Below are 17,779 nucleotides of genomic sequence, written 5' to 3' on the forward strand. Positions count from 1 at the left end.
GGCCAGTGGGTTGAGAGAGGTGATTCGGCCCTCTGCTCTGCTCTGGTGAGACCTCACCTGGAGTACTGTGTCCAGCTCTGAGGCCTCCAACACAAGAAAGAAATGGACTTGTTGAAGCAAGTCCAAAGGAGACTGCCAAGATGATCAGAGAGCTGCAGAACCTCTCCTGTGGGGACAGGCTGAAAGAACTGAGGCTGTTCAGCCTGGAGAAGAGAAGGCCTGGGGCAGATCTCAGAGCTGCATTTCAGTATCTGAAAGGGGACGTGCAGGAAGGCTGGAGAAGGACTTCTTAGAAGTGTTTGTGGTGATAGGACATGGGGCAATAGTTTCAAACTGCAGAAAGGTAGATTTAGGTTGGACATCAGGAGAAAGGAAGTTCTTTACAACAAGGGGAGGGTGGTGAAATCCTGGAACAGATTGCCCAGGGATGTTGTTGAGGCCCCATCCCTGGACATACTCAAGATTAGACTCAGTGTGGCCCTGAGCAGCCTGATCTAGTTGGAGGTGTCCCTGCTGACTGCAGAGAAGGTTGGATAAGATGACCTTCGAGGGTCCCTTCCAACTCAGTGCAATCTGTGAATCACACAGCTATCAACAGCTACCCCTACAATATCTCCAGACATAAAGACTAAGGCAAACAAAAGAAGCTTTGGATTCAGACATCAGTAGGCATCACTGCTCTACCTTTTCAAGTCAGGTGCTCTCAGTCTTTAAGGATTTGACCCCAAGTGTTGTTCTCAAGGCCATCACCAAGCCCACAGCTGAGCCTAAATCACTACAGCACCCTCCTTCCTCTCCTTGTTTTGCTAAACAAAACCCTGCAGTGTTTTCAAGCAGCTCACGTGTTCTGCATGGTGATGCAGTGCACTGCTAACCCAGTGTGCTTCTGAAAATGATGCATCTGCCATCTCAAACCAGGTTAAAAACCCCTGCAGAGAAAGGACTTCATAGGGATTCTTCTGTCTGAGCTTTGGTAAATAATTCTGACTACCTACTTCAAAGGTTTAAACAAATGATTCCTCAGAGGCTTACCCTCCCCCTTTCTACTTCTCAGCAGCAGGGAAGGAGACAGGAGGATGTGGCCTGACACATTATTTACATATTTCATTACAGTCCCAAAGGAGACAAACCAAAAGCCCACCAGAACTCAGCAAGTATGCATGGCATGAAACACTGCAGTCTCCAGCACGTACGGGATGTTGCATTCAGTCCTCACTGCAATCACAAGTGACAACATAACTTGAGGCATCTGACTGCTTCTCCTAACTTGCAAGACACCTCTCAAAACATATGAATAAGCAGGGAAAAGCCTCACTTGCTCCCAGCAACAAGAGAAGAAATGAAAAGTTTTGAAGCTGGCTTATATTTATCGACCCTGTTCTCAGTTTAAGCAACAAAAATGAGAGAACATAGTGAAATGAGCAGCAGTAAAGTTACTGGGGAAAAAATATGCAGGGGCAACAAGTAGGCAGCAGAAACCAGAACTCTAGCAGAAGAGATAAAAAAACTTGACATGGCTCCTACATCATCATAACAACTTTTCCACTTCTTTATTAACAAACCCCAAATGCCCACGGTGCCAGTGAACTGAAGTTCAAATCAAGCTGTCTCACTCCAGTTCTAGATCAGCTTAGGGAGAGGGGCTGTCACCCACCTCTAAGTGCAGTACTACTATGACATTTCAGCAGCACAGAACAGTTCTTTTACAGATTTTATTGATACTCTATAAAGTCCATCTTATCTGTCACACTTCATTTCACCCTTTTTAGCTAGTAATTTCATCCACTCATCCGCATTTTCAGCAGAGAAGACTGATGTTTCTCCCTAAATATCTCTCTAAGGAAACAAACCCCTTATTCACCTTCCCCACTGCAGTTGCTGCTTACCTGCATATGGGAACTGAGAGATGCTCACAGGTCAAGTTCAGAGCAGTCCTAAATGAAGTTGCTGGTTATTTCCTACCACAAGTCTGTGATTCTCTGCACGTCTGTATGAACCTTCTCAAACTGTTAACCCTCAACCTAATAAAACAGCTATGATGCTACAGATTCAAGACACCACTCACCCAAGAGCCCTCCTCCTTCCTTATCTCAATAATAGAACTAGTTTACATGACACAAAGGCCATCCTCGTTCTGCCTTGCAAACCAGGCAAGCCCTTGTTACTCCTCACATGCTGACAAAATACATCTAGTTCAGGACATGCAGCAGAAACCTGATAGACTGTTTAATTTATTTTTGTTTTGGGGAGTGGGGGGTGGTTTAGAAGTAATTTCTCCCTAGTTTAGCAACAAGGGATTAGTAGGTTGACTGCTCAGAGGTAGTATGGAGCTCTGTCCCCATAGGCTGTGGGGCAGTGACTGCCAAGGAAAAGGTCAAGTTTCCTGTGTCAAGACTGCAACAGTAACTTACTGCCCTGCAGAGGGACCTTGCCAAGCTGGATGGGTGGGCAGAGGCCAAGAGGATGAGATTGAACAAGGCCAAGTGCAGGGTCCTGCACTTTCGGCCACAACAACCCCAAGCAGCACTACAAGCTGGGGACAGAGTGGCTGAGAGCAGCCAGGCAGAAAGGGATCTCAGGGTAGTGGTAGATAGTAGCTGAACATGAGCCAGCAGTGTGCCCAGGTGGGCAGGAGAGTCAATGGCATCCTGGCCTGGCACAGGAACAGTGTGGCCAGCAGGACAAGGGAGGTTATTCTGCCCGGACACAGCACTGCTCAGGCCACACCTTGAGTGCTGTGTCCAGTTCTGGGCTTCTCGGTTCAAGAAAGATATTGAGATACTGGAATGTATCCACAGACACCAACAAAGCTGGTGAGAGGCCTGGAGCACAGTCCTGTGAGGAGAGGCTGAGGGATCTGGGGGTGTGCAGCCTGGAGAAGAGGAGGCTCAGGGCTGACCTCATTGCTGTCTACAACTGCCTGAAGGGAGGCTGTAGCCAGGTGGAGGTTAGTCTCTTCTGCCAGGCAAGCAGCAACACAAGGGGACACAGTCTCAAGCTGTGCCAGGGCAGGTCTAGGCTGGGTGTTAGGAGGAAGCTATTGTCAGAGAGAGTGATTGGCATTGGAATGGGCTGCCCAGGGAGGTGGTGGAGTCACTGTCCCTGGAGGTGTTGAAGCAAAGCCTGGATGAGGCACTTAGTGCCATGGTCTAGTTAATTGGACAGGCCTCAGTGATGGGTTGGACTGGATGATCTTGGAGGTCTCTTCCAACCTGGTTGATTCTATGATTCCTAGCAGCTAATGCCATTGAGATATACCACAGCAGCTAAGCACATAGTCCAATCTTTCGCACCAGACCTTAATCGAGAGCTGATCTGGGGGGACAGGTAACAAATCCTCCTTTTGCTTCCCAGAAATAGCCTCTCTATGTTGCTCCTCTGTGTGGCTGCTTCCCTCCTCCCTATTTTCTAGCCTTGTTTTCCTACTTTTGACAGTCTGAAATAGAAAACATTTCCCTCTGGTGCCAAGCACAGATGCATACCAATGCATTGCAGAGGTTTGCCTCCACATCTGGCGTTAGCAAAACTGTGTTTGCAAATAGCTGCTAAAGACCAGATGACTTCCAAGGTGAAGAGCTGCCTCCTTAGCTCTGCATGTATCCAGCACACGTGCACTCTGATAAGCTCCATTATCATCAGTGAATTCAAGTTCTATCAAGACTACACAGAACTCATTAATACTACAGATAACAGAACTGGCAATGGAGTGTTTTGTTCGACCCCTTGCCAGAGCTTTCAGTGAGGAGAGCTCCTGATGCTGCACAGTCTTTTCAAGAAGCAAATCAAAGAAAATCAGAAGTTCCTCTTCCTTAACACAGCTGTTCCTCAGGACTACATTGGGTCAGCTGGAGGAGACCTGCTGAAATTCAGCCTCATGGTGCACAGAGCTAGTGAATTCTCAAAGTAAAGCAGGGATGCTTTGAATTACTGTATCTTGGCTAGACCACATATTTTTACATCTTAAGATCCTTCTGTGAATAGAAAGAATTGATTTGCAATTTGGAGGGGACATTAACTGAGCTCCATGATACATAAAATGATGAGGGAAGGAATAAGATAGCTCTGGTAAAGCTACTTGAGTTAGTGCCAAATAGGAAAGCGTGAAGGAATATCTGAGCCAAGAAACTGCTGGGTACTCCACAATCCTAGTTGCTTTTCTTTTTGCAGAGTTTAGACAAGGTCTTTGGACACAGCCTTACTACTCTCTTTGGAAAACAAATCTATCAAGTGACAGAGTAAGCAAAGAAGAGAGTTACATTAAAGGAGCACAGTATCTAGTTTTGGTGCCTATTTAAGTAAACTTGATGGCAGCCTTTTGTTTCTGTATGTTCCAAGAAGCTCCTGTTCCCCAGAAAAAAAAAAAAAAAGAAAAACTCAAAGCTAGTAAAAGCTCTTTTCTCCCAAAAAGACAATCTCCCAACTACCTTTTTCTTCCTGACTCCTACTATGTATACATACACAAAGTCTTATTAAGACACCGGAGCTTTGTTACATTCAACCCAGTAAGAGAGAATGTCAAGTGGAGCATCCCAGTAAGGTGCCTGCTGAAATAATTCCTTTGTATGCTATGGCATGGTGATAGGATCCAACCTCTGGAGATCCAGCAGTAGATTCCAGTCTGAACTCCTTCCTTTAGGCCCCATTTTTGCTTCCTTCTGTACCCACACAGCACCTGCCTCTTGCTCTGATGGCCTGAGCAGCCTTAATCATGCAACCAGCTAACTCTTCTGACATGACCCAGACCAGGGCAGCAGCTCCAGGGTAACATGCCCCAGGCCCAGCTATTCAGGCAACAATTCCATTATAAATGGCCATTCCCCATCTCCCCTGGGAGGAAAGACCCCAGCCAGAGAGGACTGCAAACTGGAACCAGGTGTTAGAGGCAACATTAGTGGTTTACAAAACAAACCCCTAAAAGCCTTTCAGATCTTGCAACTGAAAAAAACCAAAATGGCAACAACAACAAAACAAAATACCCAAAACCAACAAACCACTACAGTCTCCAGAAGACTTCTGCAGGAGGTTTTGATTAACAGATAAAATTAGAACAGTACCATTTGGTGCAGTAGGTGGTGACCAGACACCGAAGTATTTTGGCAGATATTCCCGCAGCTCCAGAAGAACACTGTCGCAACAGTTGGAGTCATAGACCTGAAATAAATTAGGGAGGGGTGAAGACATCATCAGTTTAATTCATTTGAGACTTCCAATTGTCCCAGAATTACAATTCCTTACTGTCTTTGTTTTGGTATATGCAACATTTCTACTTTACACTTACATGGCATATGAGGTGAGGCTGACAGTTACCACAGTCGCATCCTTCCTTTCTGGTTTTCCAAGTGGAAAAGATGATACAATCATAGTATTGTTTTGGTTGGAATAGACCTTTAAGGTAATTCATAGAATCAACCAGGTTGGAAGAGACCTCCAAGATCATCCAGTCCAACCCATCACCGAGGCCTGTCCAATCAACTAGACCATGGCACTAAGTGCCTCATCCAGGCTTTTCTAGAACACCTCCAGGGACGGCAGCTCCACCACCTCCCTGGGCAGCACATTCCAATGCCAATCACTCTCTGGCATAAATAAAATACAGCCTATACCTCCCCTGGCATAAATTGAGCCCAACCATTCTCCAACTCTACCAAAAGGAGTTTAAGGGCAGGCTGGATGAGGCTCTGGCCAGCCTGATCCATGGTAGGGTGTTCCTGCCAATGGTAGAGGGGTTGGAACTAGATGATCCTTGTGGTCTCTTCCAACCCTGGCTGATTCTATGATTCTAAATCTGGTGCTAACCCATGTGCCTTAGCGCCGTATCTCTGCCTCTTTTAAACACTTCCAGGGATGGGAATTCCACCATCTCCCTGAGAAACCTGTTCCAGTGGTTGAGAACCCTTTGAAGGAACAAGTTTCTTCTAATGTCCAACTTAAACCTCCCCTGTGCAACTTGAGGCTGTTTTCTCTCATCCTAGAGACACATCAACTCTAACTAACAGTAATGTATGGCTTAACTTGAGCAGCAATGCAAACTATAACTGCTAGCATTGAAGTCTATTTAGTGAAAAGAGTGTTCACCTATCCTGGATCCACTCTAAAGCTTTTGAGGTTCCATCAGGTACAGTATGTAAGCTCAGATTAGACAGTATTTCCTCATTTCCCCAAACCAACTCATCCCGTAGCAACTCCACAGACCACACACAATTTCAATGTATTTTGTTTTCATTTTCTGTAACACTTTCAACCATTATTCCACCTCCCCCAAGTTCTGTAAGAAAATCAAGAGCAGTTTGGGAACAGGAGCTGCCTGAAGGAGTAATCATTTGTGAGCTGAAGCGATGCCTTGGGTACTATCTGGCATCCCTCAGGGGCCAGTACTGGGACCAGTGCTGTTTAATATCTTTGTCAGTGACATGGACAGTGAGATGGAGGCACACTCAGCAAGGCTGCAAAAGACACGAAGCTCTGTGGTCTGGTTGATGCACTGGAGGGAAGGGATGGCATCCAGGGGGACTTGGACAGGCTGCAGAGATGGGCCCAAGCCAACCTCATTAAGTTCAAGGTCCTGCACCTGGGTCAGAGTGATACCAAGCACAAATACAGGCTGGGAGAGGAGTGGCTCAAGAGCAGCCGGGAGGAGAACTTGGGGGTGTCAAATGACAAAAACTCCTCATGAGCCAGCAATGGTCGCTGGCAGCTCAGAGGGCAGCTGTGTGCTGGGCTGCATCCAAAGCAGTGAGAGCAGCACGACAGTGAGAGGGTTTTGCCCTTCTGCTCTGCTCGTGTAAGACCCCACCTGGGGCCCTGAGGCCAGTTCTGGTGCTCCCAGCAAAGAGGGAAGAGAGACATGGAACTGCTGGAGTAGGTCCAGCAGAAGCCACAAAGATGATTAGAGGACTGGAGAACCTCCCTTATGGAGACAGGCTGAGTTAGAACTGTTCAGCCTGGAAAAGAGAAGGCTCCAGGGAGACCTTAGCACAGCCTTCCAGTACCTGAAGGGGGCTACAAGAAAGCTGGGGAGGGACTTTTTGCAAGGGCTTGTAGTGATAAGACAAGGGTAACAGACTGAAGCTTGAGGAGGTCAGATTTAGACTGAAGGAAAAAATCCTTTACAGTGAGGGTGGCGAGACACTGAACAGGATGCCCAGGGAGGTGTTCAAGACCAGGCTGGATGAACCCCTGAGCAACCTGATCTAGTGGAAGGTGTCCCTGCCCATGGCATGAGGGTTGGATTTAGTCCCTTCCAACCCCAACCATTCTATGACATGCATCTGCCATTGAATTACATGACTGTCACCAGTTTGGAGTGTTGCTAAGAGCTTTTCAAAACCATTCCCTTGACCAGGTCCTCCCCACTCTACTTGAAGACCTAGTTAGAGACACAGTGGATAGCTTATAGCACTGATCAGTGTGTTCTGCAGACTCAAAGATCTACCTCCACCCAAGTACAGGTTACAACGCTTATTATTGCACTTAGGAGTCATCTCAGCCTAATCCCCTTGCAGCTAGCTCTGCTCTCATGCTATGGGACTCACGTCCTGCCCCTCAGCCCAGCAGTCTTCTCAGGCACTGCACGCCAGTGACCAGGGCAAGCTAACAATTCTGCTTTCACTTCAGCAAGCCATGCACAGCTGCAGTCAGAGCCTGCTGCAAAGGCAGAAGCAATGCAAAAGATTCTTGAAGGTGCTAACAGAGCTCTGCAGAGCTGCCTCAGCTCACTGCTTCCAGATCTGCATTTAACCCAAGTGACAGAATGTGTAGTGAAGGAAACTACAGAGGGCAGGTGTCACAAAATGCATGCCTTTAGAGTTGTACTATCGAAACATGTAAGAAGGAAAGCCCCAGACCTGAAATCCAGCTGCTGTTTTAGAGCATGGAGGCAAACCTCAGCTATGCTCCCCAGCGCTGGATAACTCTGACAGAGCCTCAGACAGCAGCCGAATGTTTAAATCATACAGTGCGGGTTTGTGCTAAATTTAGGTTTCCTCACAGAAACCTCAGCCTGGGCAAACTCAAACCACCAGTGTGCTTCAAACACAGAGCTGCTGCAGAATCCTCCAGGCACGTCTAATACAGGGCTCTCCTGGGCTTGGACCAGCTGCAATTCTGACACCTTTATGCCAGCACTGTTACTGGGCTGTCACCAAGAAGGGGACACCACCAAATCTGCGCTAACTTTACAGTAGACCATGTCATCTGCCTCATTCCTTGCTCATGGTCAAAGCCCATTTTGAAGATCCTAAAGAGGGGGTTGAATCCTCAAAGCTGAAAGGACAGAGATATGTGCACAGCATGATGCATAACACTGAGGAACACTCACTGCTGCACCCTCTACCACTGCTGCTGCTATCTTCAGCATACCAAAGCCGCTGGGTGTGTTATCTTAGGAGTCCAGTGTCACAACACAGGGCACTGATCTCTTTCTGCGTGCCCTGGTTTGAGAAGCTGCCATCATCTCTGAGCACTACAGGTAGCTGCAGGTTTAGGTCTCTTTTTTTGCTCCATGTTAACACAAGCTGGCATGCAGTGTTCTTGTGTTCCAAGAGAAAAATCCTTGCATGATCAGTGGCTGTTCATTTCTTATTTATGCTGCATTTCTTTGCTGAGCCTTAGATGGTGGCAGCAGAAGACAGTATTTTCCCCAGAAGACTGGAATGTAGCTTGATTTTAAGAGCTTAAGAAAGAAAAGAAGTTAAGGGGGAGGGAGAAGAGAGGGAGAGAGATGAGCACCATGCAGATACTGCACCACAGATCACATCCACTAATGTCTTTTATAAAAGAGCTCACTGCTCCCCACCATAGAGGGCTGGCCCCAAAACAAAGTGATGGAATTACTTCATGCTGTGATTCTTTTCAGACAAGCAACACAACTCCAAGTTTTGTTTGCTCTGGGAATTCATTATCACAGCACCTCACAGCCAAGACGGAATTGCACAGAAACCAGCACTGAGACTCTTTTCCCAGGTGAATTTATGCAAACCTGAGAGGCAGAAACCATCAGGCAGTATCACAGCTTTCATATGGGAGCAGGTATCTGGGAAAGGACAAAGAGGAGACAGACTGAAGCAAAAAGTGAAGCACAGAAGGAGAATAAACACTGACTGCAATGGCGGGGGGGGGAAGAAAACAAGAATTCATTTGCTTAATTTACTGGCAAAAAGATTCTGAGAAAGTGGTGTCAGGAGAGCATTTCCAGTTTTTAAGGACAGACTGGACTAGGACTCTTGCTTTGACTTATTTCTTAATCACCAACATTAAGTGATTAAACTCAGCAACTTAGCAAGTAACTGTGAGTATATGAGTACGTTCCTGGGTATTTCAAACACTAAGAAAGATAATCAGACAATGTAACAGCCCAAAACAAAGGGCAAATGGAGAAAGAGTAACTTCCGAGTAGTCTGTCCTTAAGTGCACCAAAATAGGACATTTCAGAGACAAAACTCAGAGTGAGGCATTGTTCAGTGTCATTACTCCAGCAGAAAGAGATAGAGTGCATTATTTCTGCCTTTCAAGTTGTTATGCTCTGATAGGACCTCACCTGGAGTACTGGGTCCAGATCTGGGGCCTCCAACCCAAGAGAGATACCTGCTGGAGCTGGTCCAGAGTAGGCCACCAAGATGATGAGAGGGCTGCAGAACCTTTCCTATGAAGCCAGGCTGTTGAGCCTGGAGAAGAGAAGGCTTCAGAGAGACTTTAGAGCTAGGGGACCTAGAGGAAGGCTGGGGAGGGACTGTTTACCAGGGCTTGTAGTGGCAGGATGAGGGGCAATGGTTTGAAGCTGGAGCAGGATAGATTTAAGTTGGAATTTAGGAGAAAGTTCTTTACTATGAGACTGGTGAAATACTGAAACAGGCTGCCCAGGGATATAGTTGAGATCCTGTCTCTGGAGACATTCAAGATCAGACTTGATGCAGTCCTGAGAAGCCCAACTAGTTGGAGGTGTCCCTGATGACTGCAGGCAGGTTGGATGGGATGACCTTTGAGGGTCCCTTCCAACCCAAGGCAGTCTGTGAACCTGTGACTCTTACTCCCAGAAACCTGTAATAAACTCCTCTCCAAAGTCTGACAAAATAAACAAGGCACTTATTTGACCGTAATATAGCCCTCAGTCTCAGCCTGCAATGTATTTGCACATCAAATAAGACTAAGCACTCAGATAATAAAGATCAGAGGAAGTTCATTTGGTGTGGGCAAAGCAATAAAAGCAGACATTTCAGAAATTATGCTCATCCCAGGCAGGAGGGAAGCACTTTTGCTCATCAGATAGGGGCCTTGGAAACAGAGCCCACACCATGGGTGTTTCTTCTCATTTCATACAACCTGGTAGCAAGCTGTGTATTGAGATGTTATTCAGAATGCCAAATACAAAGATACAGGTGGCAAAGCCACCCCTGAAGTTACACAGGAAGTAAATGGTGCACCTTATGCCCCAGATGGCATCACTACTGCTGAAAGAGACAAGTTATTACTTAGCCCAGAACAACTTTTAGAAAACATAAAATTGTAGAATTCCCAGATTGGACAAGGCCTTGAGCAACCTGGTATAACTGGGAAGCATCCCTGCCCATGGCAGAGAGCTTGGAGTAGATGATCCCTGGAGTCTCTTCCAACCTAAGCCATTCTATGGTGATTCCATTTCTCCAGCCTACCCTGACAAACAGAAGTAATTGCTGCTTTAGCCATTAACTGTGCATAAGACCTTCATCCAAGAACTCACAAACAATTCAGGGTCAGCTCAGTCAGAGGAGGCATCCATGCTATGTATTGCAGGCTACATTCTTCCAATAGCACAAACTGGGGACACAAAATGTAATAACTGTTGGGCTTAAATGCAAGTAAACAGGATGCTGACATTTGGAGGGCTCAAAGAGCATGACCATTACAAATTACGACCACTAACTCCTAGGAAGAACAGATATGTCCTGTGGCAGCTCAGATAGTCTAACAGACACCATGAGGTCATAATTTCCAGTTACTTGGGACGCTTTAATTTCTAGGCAAATTTACCATCCCTCAGTTTTTAATCCAAAGTACACTCTGTTTGTTTTGGTAAGTCTGCTCCAAACAGATTCATCTGGTTTTTAATGCAAACAGGGGCTGCTTGGGGGAATGGGAATGTTCTTTTCCTTGTTTAAAGCAGCATGACATTCAGGGGTATTTTTTTGTTCTCTGAAGTCTAGTTAATCACTTAAACGACAGTGGAAGGGTAAAACAAATGTTTAAATTTCAACAGTAAACTAGTTCTGGCAGTGCAGACCTGTCTTCAGTTGCCCTAATGAACAAGCACCACTTGGACAGCAGCAGCCTGAAGAGAAGCCTCTATAGTATGGGAAAGAGCTGATTTAAATGACTATTTAAACTTTGCATTTATTTAAAAGCTCTTGGAGCAGGGACCTTTCAATGCCACTGTAGGCATGTCAGTCTGAACCATCCCTGTTTCCTGGGGTCAGCTATCATAAACTGTCCCTAAAGGCAGGAGCACTGCAGCTTGCTGAGTCTTAATATCAGAGAACCACAGAATTGTTCCAGTTGGAAAAGACCTCCAAGATCATCAAGCCCAACCACCTAACACCACTATGGCCATCAAACTGTGCCCCAAAGGGCCATGTCCACACATTTCTTGAATACCTCTAGGGACAATGACTCCACCACTTCCCTGTGCAGCCTGTTCCAATGCCTACTACTCTTGCAGCAAAGAAATTATTACCTCTCTCCAATCTATCCCTCCCCAGCACAACTTCAAACCATTTCCTCTCATTCAATCACCTAATATTAGGGAGAAGAGACCAATTTCCACCTCACTCCAGCCTCCTTTCAGGGAGTTGCAGGGAGCAATATGAGGTCTCCTCTCAGCCTCCTCACCTCCAGACTAAACAACTCCAGTTCCCTCAGCTGCTGCTCACCAGCCCAGTTCTCCAGACTCTACCAGCTCTGCTGCCCTTCTCTGGACACGCTCCAGCACCTCAATGTCCTTCTTGTAGTGAGGGGCCTAAAACTGAACCCAGGACTCAAGGTGCGGCCTCCCCAGTGCCAAATGTCACCAAATGTCTCCTTGTTGCACTGTCCTGAGCCCAGGTCGTACCCACAGTACACACAGGGCCACAGCAGGGCCTGGCCTCTCATCAGAGGCAACTGATAACCAACCCACTGCCAACCACAGGCAGAGAGTTCAGTTTCCAGTGCAGCTGGGGGCGGGATTTTGAAAGGGTGGGGAGCAGTTAGTAAGTCAGGAGCTCAAATTAGCCATGCAACACTTACAGATGATGGTGCAACCTTAATTCTGCTTCCCCATGCATTCATGCTCTATTCCAGACTTTAATTACCTAAGCCACATGCCATTTCCCCCCGGACTCCTACATCACCCACTTGCACCAGGCAAGTACAAGGGCCAGAGTTAAAAAAAGTTGAAGCACAGCTGTGCTTTTAGCAATTGCTAACTGTGGCTTTCCAACTCAGATAGCCCTTGCTGCTTTTTCAGAGCAGGGCCATGTTTTGACTTGTGAGCATCCGCCAGATTTGTTTCCACAAAGTATGACTGGAACTGAGCCAGCTCTGCTTATATTCAAAATATCTGATACCAGAGAGATTCCAAAAGTTAAATATTTGTGATTGCTGCTGTAATACCAAAAGCTACTACACTGAAGGACTTCTTTTACTATACATGAGGCTAGCATTATTATTCTCACTGAAGGTGGCTACAGAAAGACAAAAAAAAAAAAAACCCAAAAGCTTAAACCAAACCAGGACATATTTCCACAATGGATTTCCAAGTAAGACCAGCACACACTTGTGACAATCATACCCCAGAAGAGACCTCTGGAGATTATCCAGTCCAACCCCTCTGCTAAAGCAGGGTCACCCACAGCAGCTTGCCCAGGATCAGAATGACCAGGTAGGGCTGGAATCTCTCCAGAGAAGGAGACTCCACAACCTCTCTGGGCAGCCTGCTCCATGGCTTCAGCACCCCCACATCAAAGAAGTTTCTCCTTCTGTTCAGCTTCCTGGGTTCCAGTTTGCACCCACTGCCCCTTGTCCTGTCACTGAAACAGTCTGGATCCATCCTCTTTCCCCCTACCCTTCATATATTTATGGACATATCCTTCTTCCAACGGTCAGGGAAAAAATACAGCAGAATGAGCCACCTTACCTTATGAAAAATGAAGGCTGTGAAAATAAGCTTCAAAAATCTCCCAAAGAGATACTTATTTGGTCATGTTTATCAAGCAGTCATTTGCTAACAATGGCAGAAAAACACTAGCTCTTATATCATCCACTTCCACATGTTCTATATAGTCAAATTTAGGCTGACTCCAGCAAGATTTCTAGCCCCAGGCAGGGAATCATCTTTACAAGAGGCAAAGCAAACCCTGACCCATTTCTGAGGACGTGGCAGAGCTTCCAAATTTCAGCAGACAGAAGAAGAAACCTAAAGGCAGCAGTCGGGCAGAGTCAGGCTGGACAAATACCACAGCGGAGCCACAAGTGAAGAGCAGCAGGCACCATACCCAAAACTTTGCTCTGGTCAGAGGTCAGATGGTAGAGACAGTTCAGCCAATCCCTCTTTCTTTCCAATAACCACTTCTTATTAACCAAAGTATTTCAGAAGACCTGAGCAGGCACCCAACCCCTTCCCATCAGCAGCAGAAAAGAGCGGTTTCCCTCTTGACAAGGCAACAAACTCCCATCTAAGCCTTCATCCCACAAGATTCCTGGGCAACTACAGATTAACCACAAAGCAAGTTTGAATTGTTTACTGTACTCAACGCACCCTTGCAACTGCTGAAAGCCACTTAGCTGAGCCTGGAGCAGGGTGGGGGGCACCAGAGTCAGAATGGCAAAACCAGAGATCATGTTTCATCACCAATTCCTTGCCACAGAACTGAGTTTCCTCTTGCCCTTCGGTCTCTGCTAGCTGCACCACTCACTGGCACCACCAGGTGCTACCTTCAGACTCAGCTGTGGAGGAGCTGGAGTCTTCAATGGACTTTGGACCTCTCTGACATGAAAGACAATTCTTCTTTAAGGATGTGCAACAACGCCTGACCCCTCAGGCACCACCTCGGGACAGCGCAGGTGATGTTTTTTACACCAACAGCAAACACACTTGCTAAGCAGCTTCCTAAGTGAGGGCTTGTAGAGACAGGACGAGGGGCAATGCTTTTAAGATGGAAGAGTGGAGATAAAGCAGGAATTCTTTACAGTGAGGGTGGTGAGACACTGGCATAGCTTACACATGGAGGTTGTGGATGCCCCCTCTCAAAAGCCAGGTTGGACAAGGCCCCGAGCAACCTGGTCCAGTGGGAGGTGTCCCTACGCATGGCAGAGCGGTTGGAACTGGAAGGCCTTTAAGGTCCCTTCCAACCCGAACCATTCTATGAAGCATCTTATAAAATGCTTCTGTGAATACAGAATCATGGAACTGTTTTGGGTGGAAGAGACCTTTAAAACCACCAAGTCCAACCATCAACACATCACTGCCATGTCGCCACTGAGCCATGTCCCTCAGAACCAGACCAAATTACACATCAAGGTCCCTACTCCTGTGTTACTTTGGTTCAGTTATGTCAGTGTGCATGTACAGGAGACTGAAGCAGGGTTCTTCTTAAGCACTCTCCACTACAGGCCAAAACAAAGAGAAGATAGCCTAAAAAAGGTAATGAAGACAGTACTACCACTGGTTATCTGATAAGGAACTTTCAATTTTAACACACTAAATACTTCTCCCATTCTTATTCACTCTTTACTTTTCCTTTTGGTTTGACATCACTTACCAACACTGGAAAACACATAAACAGAATGGTCTGGGTTGGAAGAGACCTCCAAAGGTCATCTAGTCTAACTCCCCTGCAGTCAGCAGGGACATCCTCCGCTAGATCAGGTTGCTCACAGCCTTGTTCAGCCTGACCTTGGCAACAGCTCCAGGGATAGAGCCTCTCTGGGCAACCTGCACTACTGTTCAACCACCCTCATGGTGCAGAATTTGTTCCTAATAGCCAATCTAAATCTGCTCTTCTCCAATTTCAAACCATTGCTCTCATCCTATCACTTCAGGCCTTTGTAAACAGTCCCTCCCCAGCCTTCTTGTAGGCCACTTCAGGTACTGGAAGGCTGCTGTTAGGTCTCCTTGGAGCCTGCTCTTCTCTAGGCTGAATAACCCCAGCTCCCTCAGTCTGTCCTCTTAGGAGAGGTGCTCCAGATCATCTTCATGGCCATTCTCTGGACCCACTCCATCAGGCCCATGTTTTTCCTGTGCTGAGGGCTCCAAAGCTGGAGACAGGTGAGGTCTCACCAGAGTAGAGCAGAGTGACAGAATCACCTCTCTTGACCTGCTGGCCACACTGCTTTTGATGCAGACGAGGATGCTACTGGCCTTCTGGGCTGCAAGTGCCCATTGCTGGCTCATGCCTAGCTTCTCATCCACCAGCACCCTCAAGTCCTTATCTGCAGGGCTGCCCTCAATCTCCCCATCCCCCAGTCTGTATTGATATCTAGGACTGCCTCAACCTAGGTGCAGGTCCTTGCACTTCTCCTTATTGAATCTCATGAGATTCTCCTCAGCCCACCTCTCCAGTCTGTCCAAGTCACTCTGGGTGGCATCTCGTCCTTCAGGCTTATCAACTGCACTACTCAGCTTAGTATCTTCTGCAAATCTACAAATATGCTGAGGAATGTTATAGGAAAACAGAGCATTTTTTTGTGTGATAGATATGAGGGTTTTCTACACTTTGTTGGTTTCTTGTCATATGCTCACGTTGGTAGGAAATTGTATCCTCTCCTCTTATTAAGACAATGAAGTATAGTGTGCAAAAGGAACTGCTGAGTATATAACTGGTTGAGTATATAACTGTGGCACCTACTGACATTTATAACCTGGGGAAAGGGATGGTGCATTGAAAGCAAACAGGCAAAAATATCGCCTCCTTACTGCCTTTTGGACCACAGTGAGGTGATTTAGAGAACCTGAAACCCCTGGTTTTCATTAGAAGGAAAAGAAATTCCAAGTAACTGAAATGGTTTTGTTTGCAGATTATGAAGAAGCTAATTTGTTCAACCAAACACCAAGAGGCTTCTGCAGTCCACATAACCCAAGGTGTTCACTCTGCTCAGGTTGCTCAGGTATTATTTTTGCTTATAGTCAGTAAGAAATGAAATGTGAGAGGGAAATAAGGTGTTTCAATGAAGTATTGAACATTTCTCCCCATTTTTTCTTATTAAAACATCTACTGCACTTCAGAAATGGACTTGGAAAACTTGAGGTACCAGCAGCCAGAAAGATCTAGCAGATTTCAAGTCAGAAAGTCAAGTCATGTTGGCAATTCATTCCTCTGTTGAAGAGCTACAGTACAGGCAGGTTTCTCATCTGTCTTTACCACCATTGTGCAAAAGACAGCTCTGTTACTGCACCTCACAAGCTGATGCAACATGAATATCACTTCCTGATACAACTACCTGAGGGGTGGTTGTGGCCAGGAGGAGGTTGCTCTCTTCTCTCAGGTGGCCAGCGCAAGAACGAGAGGACACAGCCTCAGGCTACGCCAGGGGAGATTTAGGCTGAGGTGAGGAGAAAGTTCTTCACTGAGAGAGTCATTGGGCACTGGAATGGGCTGCCCGGGGAGGTGGTGGAGTCGCCGTCCCTGGGGCAGTTCAAGGCAGGATTGGACGTGGCACTTGGTGCCATGGTCTAGCCTTGAGCTCTGTGGTAAAGGGTTGGACTTGATGATCTGTGAGGTCTCTTCCAACCCTGATGATACTGTGATACTGTGAAGACAGGGACCTGCTCAGAAAACATCTACCTGACACATAGAAATCCTCACAGGTACAAAAGCAGGTTAAAGAAAGACAGCAGCCAGAGTGTTCTCCTATCAACTTGCTGCTCCAAGATTATTTTTTAAAGCAACTCCAACTATACAGGAGTTGAGGTTTAAATTATCTCTGAGATCAGAGAAAGGAAAGGGAAATGCTAGAACAACAGGACAAAAAGGGAAGATAAGGCAGTGTGGCTGTCCCACTTTCTGGGAGCGTTCATAGGCTTTGTTTCTGGAAAGCTATCTGATCCCAGCTGAAGATTCGAGCTAGGGAGTGAGAGAGAACAAGGGATGGGAGAAACCCTCTAGAAATTATACTCAAATAGACAAAATTTAATTTTACATTTCAAAGAGGCTGAAAGGGCAACCAAGTCCTGACAGACCTGTGTGGGATTGGTTTTCCCCTAACACTCCAAGAGGCAGCCCTCGCAAAGAACTTATTGCAACCTCACCCTAAAGCTGTCCTTTCACAGGAGTTTAACCCAAGCCATAGGCACCACAATCCCAGACACACTTTCTCATGCCCTCTCCTGCAGCAGTGTACAGCCTCCAGGTGAGCTGGCTCACAGCCCAAGTGCCAGGCCAAGACACTCTGTTTAAACTGACATTTAAGTACCTCTATCATCCATACCCCTAAAAAAAAGTAATTATGCTTTTACCTCTCTTTGAAATCCACCTCTTTATACTTCTGTTGATTTTGACCATTTTTATTCATCTAAATGATCTGTATTTTACCAGCAACTGTGCATTCTACCATCTCCTGCTATAACCCTTATTCTAGAACACTCAGCTGCCACCTGCAGCCAGGTGTCCAAAACGATCACTTCAAGGGCTATGGCCAGAGGGCTACATCAGATCTATAGTCTCCTTTTCTACCTCAAAAGCTCCTCTGCCAGCAATAGCCTGTACTTTGGCACAAGAACACTTGCCAAGACAGAGGCAGCTAGGAATAACCTTTCATTATTTGTATTAATTTT

The 17,779-nt window shown here is 46.4% G+C and overlaps 1 protein-coding gene across 1 annotated transcript in view; it reads right to left on the reverse strand.

Moving 5' to 3' along the window:
• The window catches only part of IPMK (inositol polyphosphate multikinase), a 56,028-nt gene that overhangs the window by 21,792 nt on the left and 16,457 nt on the right, over nucleotides 1-17,779 (reverse strand). Inside the window, exon 3 of the mRNA XM_064145014.1 lies at nucleotides 5,055-5,151. Within this exon, the coding sequence (XP_064001084.1) occupies nucleotides 5,055-5,151 (97 nt within the window). The remainder of the gene's footprint in view (nucleotides 1-5,054; nucleotides 5,152-17,779) is intronic.

This window comes from Pogoniulus pusillus, chromosome 6, assembly GCF_015220805.1.
Source record: "Pogoniulus pusillus isolate bPogPus1 chromosome 6, bPogPus1.pri, whole genome shotgun sequence".
NCBI classification, from domain to species: Eukaryota; Metazoa; Chordata; class Aves; order Piciformes; family Lybiidae; genus Pogoniulus; species Pogoniulus pusillus.